Source organism: Artemia sp. Qi Xiang Cuo, chromosome 13 (assembly GCF_049724085.1).
Source record: "Artemia sp. Qi Xiang Cuo chromosome 13, ASM4972408v1, whole genome shotgun sequence".
NCBI lineage: Eukaryota > Metazoa > Arthropoda > Branchiopoda > Anostraca > Artemiidae > Artemia > Artemia sp. Qi Xiang Cuo.
Genome location: NC_142806.1, coordinates 19,781,256 through 19,793,950, shown reverse-complemented (window position 1 = coordinate 19,793,950; position 12,695 = coordinate 19,781,256). Strand labels below are relative to the sequence as shown.

General features: G+C 33.8%; 1 protein-coding gene across 2 annotated transcripts in view; it reads right to left on the bottom strand.

Annotated features, from left to right (window-relative positions):
• The window catches only part of LOC148945049 (serine/threonine-protein kinase sel-5-like), a 123,508-nt gene that overhangs the window by 33,044 nt on the left and 77,769 nt on the right, over positions 1-12,695 (bottom strand). For both annotated transcript variants that reach the window (XM_089099385.1, XM_089099386.1), the window contains exons 9-11: positions 10,657-10,966; positions 5,853-6,071; positions 3,120-3,201 (exon numbers count right to left, since the gene is read on the bottom strand). In XM_089099385.1, coding sequence (XP_088955511.1) covers positions 3,120-3,201; positions 5,853-6,071; positions 10,657-10,966 — 611 coding nt within the window. The remainder of the gene's footprint in view (positions 1-3,119; positions 3,202-5,852; positions 6,072-10,656; positions 10,967-12,695) is intronic.

Below are 12,695 nucleotides of genomic sequence, written 5' to 3'. Positions count from 1 at the left end.
GGGTTATAATATAACACATAAATAAGGTTTAAAATATACCGGAACTCGGACAAGTAGAGAAATTGAAGTTCCTCGCCTAGTTTCCAGTAGGACTGCTTTTTCAATTATTTATAGAGGGGATAAGCTGTGGAATAAGCTTGTCCAAGCACCAAGGAATTATCCATTAGTCAATTCAAGTCTGAGCTACGTGTGGGGTTGCTTGGTAGGCATACCTTCGAAACAGACTGAGATTGATATAATTAAAATTGACAATAATTGTGCATTGTTTTTTTTTTTTTTTTTTTTTTTTACGTCGGGATCATGATATTATGTTGTTTTATTGTGTATGAATTATTTATGTAATTTTTTTCAGGTACACGATTTAACCCTTATGCTTATTATATATTATGATTTTTTTTTTTGTTTTTTTTTTTTCTTCTATATTTTCTTTTTCTTTTTCTTAGTAGCACACCCTCGCAAGCGACGCTTTTGGTGTGCTACCGATTGAATTCGTCTCAGTTTTTTTTTGGGATAACATTGCTATTACTGCTACTTCTAACACGTGACTATGCAAACTAAAATAAAAACAGTCCTAGCATCTTCATTTCAAGGAAGTTCGACCAGGACTGAAAAAAACAAACGAAACAAGGCGATACGTTAAAAAAGAGCATCTCTTTAATGCAAACCGTGAAACCGTTTTTTTGCAGCTAACGTGAAAGACATTTTTGATGTAAGTTCAATGATATTAGCTGATGGTTTTGCAATGTAATAAGAAGAATCATTTTAATTAAATTCGTGTATAATGCGTTGAGTAGATTTTCTCCAAGGGCGTATCCAGGATTTTTGTCGGGGAGGGGGGGTGGTATTAAGAGAAAAAATGAAAAACGTATCAAAAAATTGTCTTTGTATATTTTTTATGTTTTGACGAGTCTTAAAAAATCGGAGGGGAGTTGAAACTCTACACTATTCGTTTTTATTTAAAGAAGTATTATTACTACACTTACGTTTAATTTCTATTGCCCCCCGAACAATTTATTTAATATCCAAATCATTGCTAATGAGGGTGCTGTTTTCAAAAAGTATTACATAGGTTTTCAAAAATATGGCTGCTTAGAGCCGAATCAAAAACACTACAAACACAATTAAAATTGAAAGCCCTTGTTGTATTATCGTTCAGGACAGGCTAAAAAAGGAATATAGTCGCTAGATGACGCTGGTGATTGCTTCGATATTAGCGAAGTTCCCTTAGTCTTTGGAATATTTACATGAGTACAAGAGTACGAGCAATGTAAGAAAAGGTACTTTCAGTACATTACTTGAATGACTCAAGAAATTATAGGTCAAATCCAGATGTTTCTGAAGCTGCTTATTCTGTACACTTCGGATTCAAAATAAGATTCGACAAAAATCCTTTCGGCAGCTTCCCTGGAATCGTATGTTATCTTCTACTGGCTCTTTCTTGAAAGCCAATTTTAAAAAAATCAAATAACAAGCCATAAAAGACCTTGTTCTGTTTAAAATCGAAATTCTTAATCTTTACAGAAAGCGTGTTGAAAGCCGTAAAGTTCTTTTTAAATCCTACTGTCTATCTTTGGCTAGGTTTATAACGATTATGGAGTAAACCCATTCCTCCATCATATAATTGTTTTGCATAATTCCATATTAGCCAAATCCTATATAAAAAAAAACAATTTAGCTTTTAAATTGTTATATTTCTCAGCCCTATTCTCAACAACCTCTTCTCGAGCCTAAAACTTTTAGCAGGGTGAACAATTTCCCCATAACGATTTCCGTCCCTAGATCCCAACATTTCTCAGTTTTGGGGTATTTTTTTTTTTAATTATTAAATACCTTGCTCATTTTTATAGGATGCCCCGAAAAAAAAATTCCTGTGTCAGTGCCTACTACACTCCTTGCACTTGATGCCCTTCTCTGAATTGGGTAATGGATACCCACGGATAAGAAAACCGGATTTTACAGAATTTAACCCCCAAAAATATAAGCGAAGAAAAGACATTAAGACTAAGAACCTCAGTTTGTTAGGTTTAAATAAAATTGAAGAACAAAGAGATAAATAAAACACCATCCCTAGCAGTTTTGGGTTCAAAATTAGAACCCAATCTAAGTTTTGGGTTCAAAATTAAACTTGATTGGCTTACGGAATGTGAATTTACAATTTTCATCAAGATCGCACCCTTTGTTAGAGGGGTGGGGGTCTCCCACTTATTCCCTTAAATGACGTAAATATAAAGGTTCATTGCTTTGTATGGTAATGTTTAATCACAGTAGACTGTAGCCTCTTCTTTTTCCAAACATGACAACACATTTCATACCGCGCGTACTGATCCTGGGAATATACGTCAGAACCTTAGTTTAGTTGCTAGTGATCGGACAAAAAAACATGTTTTTCCATAGGCTTCTCGTAATGGGTACATCGGAATCGCGCGTGCACGAAGGCGGAGTATGAATCTTGTGTGGTTTTAAATCTGTCACTCATTTTTAATAGAGAGTATATCGTTTGTCGATACTATATATTCTGTCTACTGTGTGTTAAATTTTACGAATTTTACATACTATACACGGAATCAACGCCAATCTTTTCATAAAGTAATTGTCATCAAAATCCAATTTTTTAGAGGTTCAGTTACTATTCACGCATTGGCACAGGTCGCTTCAGCAAAATATACTAAAACTCCGACTTCAGAGCCCTGTTCGAAATCTACATTTAACTAGATTTTTTAAGTTATAACCGAATGCGACTCAAACTCCAACTCCAGACATTTTCAGTTTACCGACTCCACCTCCGACTCTGATTTCATCCAGCAAAAATGTACTAAAACTTCAACTCCACGACTCTGACTTCACAGCCCTGCTTTTGCTACACAAAAATGTATACTAAAGGAACGAATGCACAATTAAAACACAAATCAACGAACTATAGGAAACACACAAAAAAGAAATACAAATAACAAAACAAGTGGATATATAAATAAAAAATATACTCGCAAACTAACTAAACGGATTAGATTGACTAAAGAGAAATCTATTGAATTTCGTGGAAAAACTCCAAGTCAAACGAAGTTACAAACGAGATCCTTATAGAAAAAAACATGCAATTGCGTTTTGTTCTACGTCCTTACCTGGCAAAGGCAGAAGTATCACTTAGATTTCTTCGATGGCCGAGGCTATTCGGAGAATTTGACAGGGCAGGACTAGTAGATCCTGGAGAAAAATACGATTAGCAACAAAAACAACAACCAAAAGTAGCAGCACAATAATCCCATTAACAAGAACTTAAAATGCATAAATATGTAGACTTACAAAGCCAGGGAGGGACAAGGATAGATAGAAAGACGAGAGAGAGAGTGGGGAGAGACAGAGAGTGTGTCAGAGAGACAGAGAGACTGTGTGAAAGAGAGATGAGAGGAGAGAGAGAGAGAGAGAGAGAGAGAAACAAAGTAGACAAATAGAGATAAAAATATAGACATAATAGCAATATAACCGACACATATTTCATTCAAATTACGAGTGTCGGCTTTATTATATCAATAAAGCTAATTGTTTTATAATTAATAAAGCTAATTAAAAAAGCTTGTCGGCTTGAGGCTAATTATTTTGGTTTTGTTTTGTTTTAGTTTGCATTTAAACTAAGAATTTCACAACGTCAAAAAATCCTATCCTTATTACCATCCCCGACCCTTTGCGTGCCGGTTAATTATAAAGCATGCCCACAAAAGGCATTGAAAATATTCCAACCCATCTGCTGGCTGTAAGAATCTTTATCGGTGTCAAATGTTTGACTCAAGACCATAAGATGGCCAGAGTATATTGCAAAAAAGGAAAGCTTGAAAAACTCAAAAAAATTTCTTGCAAGAAAAACTCAAACTGCCTGGTTAAAAAAAATAATCATACCATTACTAAGCTGCAGGTGACCCAAAATCGTACACATTATGGCTGACGAAGCCCCTTAAAGAGGTACAATATTTTACTAAATTTAAGAATGAAAATACATGTTTAACCTTTAAATCATCATACGAAGGAATAGATCAAATTATTGTGCTTAAAACGAAAGGGTGCAATTCACACTTTCATTATATTGCAAAAGCGCAACAAGGTAGGTTTTTAAGTATTTTGCAAGGTTATTTTTCAATAGAGGATTTATGTAAGAAAAAGACTGAAGCCATTCAAGTGTTGCATTACCTTAGAAATTTGTGGTTCACTCCCTTTTAGCTCTTTCTATAACCCCCCCCTCCCTTCGTGAAATAAATGCCTTTGCTTACTTATAGGCAACGCCTCATCCTGGTAGAGAGGTTTCAATCCTCTTTCTATGTTTATGTTTTTTGTCCCAGAAGGATGATACGTGTTAATTTGCATTTTTTGTTCAGATTAGCTTGACATTCTAGTAAAAGCATAAACAAGTTTTACTATTGAGAAGTTTATCCGACTCCAAATTATTACGTTTCTAACTTCACAGGGAAAAGTGCCAGTCTCTTAGATATGACAAAAGTCACGTCCACATGGATAAAAATGTGTTGGATAAACATATGGATAAACATGGATAAACATATGCATAAATTTTTCACCAAAAATTGGAATTCCGATTTTCCTAATTATTGAAGATATACTTAAACATACATATAACAATCACAACTATATACTTATGATAGTTGAATTCTACGATAACTAATATATTTATATAATTTCCTTATAGTATAAATAATACAATTATTTAATTATGTAATATATACATGGTTGAGTAAGCGTCCACTTAACCATTTCAAACAATCAGATTTAATTTTCACTGTCCTTGGTAGTTTACGCTATCCTATTAGACTGACTATTAATCCTATTAAACTGACTTAAAGTGACTAAATATCCTATTAAACTGACTATCCTATTATCCTATCCTATTAAACTGACATTACAGTCCGAAGAATATCTGTAAAATACATGATAAAAACATGAAATTACAAGAACGCTTAAGGTAAAAACCACAAATCGAGGATATTGTGCGTTTTCAGTAAAGCGCCAATGAGGCAGTAGGTTTTAAACTTTTACAGTGGGAAAAGGAGGCGATACCCAAACTCTTGTTTGTAGTGATTTTTGTTCGTTTCAAGCTTGATTTGCATATTCAATTTAAGTCTAACATGTTTTAAGATTTATTTATTCATTTACATTAGTATCTATTGTATGTTTATTTGCATTGATTGCTTATTTAATTTCGTGGATAATTTCGGAGACCACACTGCGTTTCCATGACGATAAATTAAAGTTCAAATAGGGATAAAATCCTTTTAATAGACAGTGTTTCACAAACAGTGATAGAAATCCACAAAAAATACCAGATATTTCGGTCACATACGCAGTGACCGTCATCAACAGTTTTACTACTTATGACGGTCACTGCATATGTGACCGAAATATCTGGTATTTTTTGTGAATTTCTATCACTGTTTTATTTATCGTTATTTAATTTCCGTTTGTTTTGGGTTTGATATATACTTCAATAGCAAAATATTTCGTTTTCGTTTTAAGCTTGATTCACATATTAATTGTACATTACACGCTTAAATATTTATTTATTCATTTGTTTTATTATTTGTTGTATGTTTTTGCTATGATTGTTTATTTACTTTCTGTTCGTTTTGAGTTTGAATTTTAACAAGTATTTGTATCTGCTTATCTTCAGGTTAAAATAGCCTTTACTTTTCTGTGAAAAACTTCTTTTTCGGAACTTTTAATTTCTTGGAAAAATTTAATTAGCTTCTTAGAAATCTCGACAAAAAATCCCTCAAAATGGCGAAATTTCCTAAAATTTCACCAATAAAAAGCACATGATTAGATTTTTATACATTATTTAATTAGACTTTTACCTTCTTTAGAGACTAATTCATTGGAATGCTTCAAAGCAGGAACAGAGACAGACTGGTGCGGAAGAACAGGAACTTTAAAATGAACATCCGGTGGATGAATGGGGTTAAACGAATCTTCAAATCCAAAATCTCTGTGCCGCATGGCCTGCTGTTCCCGATCAGGGGTCTCAATAAACGGATCAACCCCAATAGGTTGAAAAATTCCAGATTGCGGCTCTTCTACAAAAAATTTGTAAAGATACACAACATTTCATTTTTGAGGTTGATTTTTGAGGTGAGATGGGCCAAAGATGATCCAAAGAGAATGATGGGCCAACTTTTGGTGTTGTGAAGAACTACTGGTTGATTTGTATGATTTATGATCATACATAATAATTATTTATTAATAATGTAAAAGACATTATAATAATAATTTAAGACATTCTACTAATTTAAAAACATTTTCCAAAAAAAGAACCATATTAAAACCTAAGGCGAGCAAAAATAAAGTCATATAATAATTAAATCACAAAACAAACAGGAATTACTATCAAAGGTTGATCACATTAAACACAAAGATAACAGATTCTGGTATCATGGGCGCCCATAAGGGGGTCAGGGGGGGCAATCGCCCCCCCCCCTGCTAAAAGATGCTGCCTTATTTTTATATTTTAGTTCTGAGGTTTCTATAATATAGCATTAAAAGTTCCAATTAGACGAGGTTTGCCCCCCCCCCCCTGTGATTCAGCTTATGGGCGCCCATTTCTGGTATAGAGGAAAATATGAATCCTAACACTACTAGAAAATTAGAAACTAAAGGTAATATTAGGGTTATTTAAGTTGCTTGAAGAACTATTTTGGTTTGCATGATCTGAGAAATAAATAAAGAAAATTAAAGAGCCACTATTGAAACCTAACACGAGTAGGAATAAATTCATATTATAATTCCAACTTAACATAAATAGAAAATACAATTACTGGGTAATCACGTTAAACATCAAGATAACAGATCAAGAAAAATCAAAATGCTACAGCTGAACATACAAATCGAAAAGCGGATAGAAATTAGAAATTAATGTTAGGAATATTTAAATAAAGCTACAAATGTTGATCGGAATTTTTTCAATTTTTTTTGGTTCAGGACAAAAAGGATGAATTGAAATTTAAAACATGTTAAGAAAACAATTCTTACTTCATAATATGCAGAATAATCATATCTAACAGATTTTGCATGGGGGTAACCTTTATCTTCACCTTTTTCATTGTTTTACACTTTATCTATTAAATTTCTGAATTTTTTTGTCTATTCTCAAACTCCTTGGTCATTTTTGAAAAACGTGCTCAAACAAACGCCCAAACTCCATCTTTATAACCTAACCTAATTTCTCACTATTTTCTTTTTGCATGTGAAATGAGAAATAATTTAGATGGCGCTGATGGTTTTTAATATGTGTTGACGCCACTGCGGTTTGTATATAGTGGCATCTACAAAAAAAAATTATAGATTACATTTGTTTCAACTGGAAATTTAAAAACTCAGAAAATGCTTATCGAATTCATGCTTTTTTTTCAGAAATTTGTTCAGTAAACTGCAGAAAATGCAGGATAAAGAACAAAGAGAGGCAATGTAAAGCGGTAAGACATAAGTAATACAATTACCATAGGAGGTAAGATAAAATATCAAAAAGAGGTAAACTACTGAAAATGCAGGAAACAATATATACTTAAAAAAAAAAAAAAAAAAAAAAAAAAAAAAAAAAAGCGATAGCAAAAGCTGAAAATTTTTTAATGGGGCAGAGACTCTACTAAAACTCGTCTTGATTTTGGATTTCTACTTTGCAATATTGCCCTTAAATTTACTGCTGAAAATACAGGAAAAAATATACGCTAAAAAAAATGAAAATCGAGCGATAACAAAAGCTAACAGTTTTTAAATGGGACAGAGACCCTACAAAAACACGTTTTGATTTTGGATTTATATTTTACAGTATTGGCCTCAAATTCGTAACCAACGAGTCAGAGGAACCACACTAAAGTCAGGGAAAACACTTACTGAGGACCAAAGTGGCAACGCTCGAATAGGATGTTAAAGGTTGGTATCGGGCAAAACTATGAACAAGAAGAGACAAGACTTTGTGTGTGTGTCATTACAAAAATAGGCAAATAGAAGGTTATAAATGAGTATTTGTACGTCATAGTCAAGATAGCTGAGTAGCACCTCGAGGCCATTGAAAGAGGTAAATGAATAGCGGCATATCAGATACTTTGAAGTACCTGGCGCCGTGAATATTGGAATATATATAAAAAAAAGAAAAAAAAAAGACTGCTTCGTATCAGAGATCTTCACTTCCTATGTTTTCTACGGGAAGGTTAGATGAAGGACCGGTAGAGGGAGAATTTCTTTGAAATGAGGGAGACGACAACGATAAAAGTGAGACTTTCAAGTCGGAAATCGAAAAGAGGACACCAAAGTCATGTAAGGTTGGATCGTGTCAGAGATCTTCACTTCCTATGTTTTCTACGGAAAGGTTAGATGAAGGACCGGTAGAGGGAGAATTTCTTTGAAATGAGGGAGACGACACCGATAAAAGTGAGACTTTCAAGTCGGACACTCGAAAAGAGGACACCAAAGTCATGTAAGGTTGGATCTTGTCAAATTTTCAACATTTGCAGACTAAGATGATTCGATTTTTCGGCATGATTTTCTCTGTTGACTTATTCAAGTTTTGATCATTAGATCTAATGAAATATAACAAAAATCTAAAAAAAAAACAAAAATATAACAAAAATAGTTTTTAGCCAGTCATTCATCAGAAACTTCAAGTTTTGATCATTAGATCTAATGAAATATAACAAAAATCTAAAAAAAAACAAAAATATAACAAAAATAGTTTTTAGCCAGTCATTCATCAGAAACTCTGACAGATAAAATATGCAATATTCACACTGATATTAAAATAAATTCAATTAAACACATATTAAATTAAAATATTAAACTAAATACATGAAAGAAATGAACGATCCGTTCTAGTTAATATTATGACAAATAATTGATTGCGAAATTAGAGCAATAACGCTTAGGTGGATTGACGACTAAAATTTTTAATCCTTCCCCCAAATGAAAATTCGACCAAGACTTTCTATATTCTGGCATCCTGGGATGGAGAGATGATTTTTTGTTTCGATAGAGGGGTGAGTTTGGAGGGATTTTAATTGTGTCAGAAAACCTTATACCTTAATTTCCTTTCTTCTGCTTAGACATGTCTTAGAACAAAAACCTAGAAGAGGCCATTAAGATATTACCTGGCTCTCTCCACTATCAGATGCAAGTACTGATAAGCAAGGACGTATCCGGGGCAGGGGTTAGGGGGTTTGTACCCCCCCCCCCCTTCGCCAAAAAAAATGTTTGTCCAACTCGCAAAACCGTAACAAAATGCATATAAGCAAACTTTTGATGCATTTTTATTTTTTTGTAAAACCCTTCCCCCACCCTTTAAAAAAACTCCAAAAAAATTGCTGAATGTCCTGTTGATATGTATCCTATTTTCTTCCATATGTTGTCGAAATTTTTTCAAAGATAATATGTATCACGTGAATCTTCCCATATTAAATTTTGTATTCTACATATTCAATTTCTTAATTTGTTCTTCATATACTACACAAACATTTTATAAAAATGAACCATGATGAAACCAATACTTTTTATAGGGTACCTTATTGAATCTATAATTTTTTTCGCCACTTCAGTGAACTCCATGATTTGCAAAATTTCATGAATTTCTAACTAACATATACCGTTCATTTCTGAAACCATTATCTTTAGGGGTTTAACTATTATGTTTTCAACTTTGTACATATGTAGGCACTTATTCGGGGGAAGGGGAGGCAAATTAATAAAAATAGAAAAAGCTATGGGAAAAAAAGGAAATTATAAGGGTAAATCACGACAGTCATGTGGCTTCAAAAGCCCTCTTCCTGAACTTATAAGAATTATAAGGGTAAATCACGATAGTCATGTGGCTTCCAGCTCTCTCATCCTGATTTTTGAAGTCATTTTATTGTAAACTGTAATATAATCAAATTAACTTTAGTATTTAACTCAAGTTAATTAATTAGGCCGAACGAAAAGGAGGTCATCCCCAAATGGAGTGTGTGGATGTCACGAGGAAAGATTTAAGGGAAATGGGAACTTCTTGGGAGGACATAAAGAGGGAGGCTTTAAATAGTTTGGATGAAGGAGCGCGAGTAGATGCGTTGGCATCAGGCAGTTTGGTGCTGTAGTGAATTGCTAATAGTAGTAGTAGTAGAAATTAACGTAAGACCACCTGGAACAGAATTATCGAGATCTGCATCTGCAAACTTCACTAAAATCCACTAAAATTTGCAAACTTCGGTATTTTTTGCAACAGTCAACCCTTTGCAACAGTCAACCCTTTGCAACAGTCAACAGTTTGCCACACCCTGCAACAGCATCATCCTCTCAAACTTACAAACTTACTATAGAGTCTATACTTTTTTCGCCACTCTGTTTAACTCCTTGATATGCTAAATTTCATGAATTTTTAGCTAGCATAATTATATCGTTCATTTGATGAGTCTATTATCTTTCGGAATTATATTGACTATCATTTATGTAACCATTTACGAATGTAATTTTATTCCGGGGTTGAGAGGCAAATTCATCATAATAGCAAAATCCAAGTTAAATAAGTGGAAATTAATGGGAAATTAAAAACTCATGTGATTTCAAGAGAAGCGGGGCTCCCTGCCTGATTTTTACAGTTATTTTATATTAAATTTTATGATAAATAAACTTAAGACCAACCTGCAACAGTCTCATCAACTGATCCGCCAAAATCTGCAAACTGCGGTATTGTTTCCTCAGCCTTTCCTCCGCCAAAAGGGTCGTTGGTACCAGATGGAAAAAGTTCCCGTACAGAATCAGACGCTGTCAATGGCTGTGCTCCGAGCTGAGGCTTTGGTCTCTGTCTAGGTGTCACTGTGGTTGTTGACTCAGTAGTGATCTTTTGAGGACGCATGGCAAACAAATGAGCTGTCGACTGAGGTGATTTCTGTTCTTTTTTAATATCTAATGGTAAACTGACTAGCTGATCTGGTTCCATAGTTAAAGCATTCTAGAAAGAAATTGTAAATCAATTTGAAGAATTTATCTCTTATTCTTAATAGTGAGTGTAACGGCATTATCATATTAATGACGTAAGACACGAGGGGACACTGTTTTGTATTTAGCCTTCTTACCTTTTAATCAGTGGAACTGGAAGAATGACGTCCATGCTGACGTCAAGAATGACATCTGCATGGAGGAAAAGCTAGTTGAAATACATTTTTTCAAACACATTTACTTAAATACTGACGTCCAGAATGATCTCTAAATGAAGGAAAAGCAACCATTTCGTCAAAAACCTTTAGATAAATAAAATAGCTTTCTATTTGAAAGTTTTTCAAAACCAGGTTTGATAAAAAAAAGATAAAAAAAAAATTAAAAAAGAAAGGAAAATACGTGGAGTAATAACCGGTTTTGCAATAAAAAAAATGTGTCAGTCTTGAATTACCTGATGCTAAAAACTGGATAACATTTTTTTCCATGTACTAACGCCTCTGTTGCGGCTGCTTTGAGAAAAAACCCTAACGACTATTCATCTTTGTCATCCTAGTCTAACCTTCTATTGGTTACTTGGTAAACCATTCTAGAGCTTTAAAATTCGTGTACCTGGGTATCAATATCCAAGTCACCTAATTATCTTCTTTATGATGTACAAGCTAAGTGGACTTAAGCCATATAATATGTGTCGAAATCATCGTAGCTGTTTTGCCAAACCGTTAGCCCGGTGATTTGAGGGGCATCGCAGGCTTAACAGCGCAACATCCCTCAATGAGGAAATTTCCGGCAGCCATTTTTCTTGCTTACTTTTGTGCCACATCTCGAACTGTAAAGTTCATTTTATTGTAATCGTTTTTTTTTCTCAATATTTAGCAGGAGAAGACGAGGTGAGTTTTTAAAAGATTAACAACGAGAAAGATTTGTTTATATAAGTATTGCTACCTGACTTTACGCTTTGGATTAGGAATTATCAATTAGCGTCATATCATCGACCTTGTCAATATAATGACCCTATCCTCCAACAATGCGTGAACAGCAACGTTTAATGCCTCGTCATAAAGTGGTATTCTTGAACTTTCCCCATTACAATTGAAGTTGAATATGTCGAGCATATATTTCACTACGCCAGATTTTATATCTAGAACTAGGAATTTTCCGTTAGCGTCATATTAACCCAGTTTTTTCTGTACATTGACCTTAACTTCCAGCAATGCATAAACAGCAATGTTTACTACGCCGTTACAAAGTCATTTTCTTGAAATTTTCCCGATAGATTGTAGTTGAATATGTTAGGTATATTAATATCTTTCAAACAGTTCGTAGTAACGAATTGTAAGTAAGGAGCGATGCGGCTCAATAGTAACCGAAACTGTAAGAAACAGAGTCCTGAAAATAATAGATGTATCAGAAGAATTGAATTTTGATGCTTATTCAAAATATATAAAATTCATGAAGTTTAATGTTACGCATCAAAAGCTACGAACCTGAGAAAATTTGCCTCATTTTTGAAAAAGGGGAAAACACCCCTATGAAATCAAGTGATCTTAATGAAAATCATACAATGAGATTCAGAATATCAGAAAACCCTACAGCAGAGGTTTCAAGCTCCTATATACAAAACTGTGGAAATTTTAATTTAATTGCCAGAAGCAAGATCACGGACGCGTGTTTATTTATTTGTGTTCTTTTTTTCAGGGGTGATCATATCGAACCAGTGATCCTAGAAGATCGTGAGAGGGCTC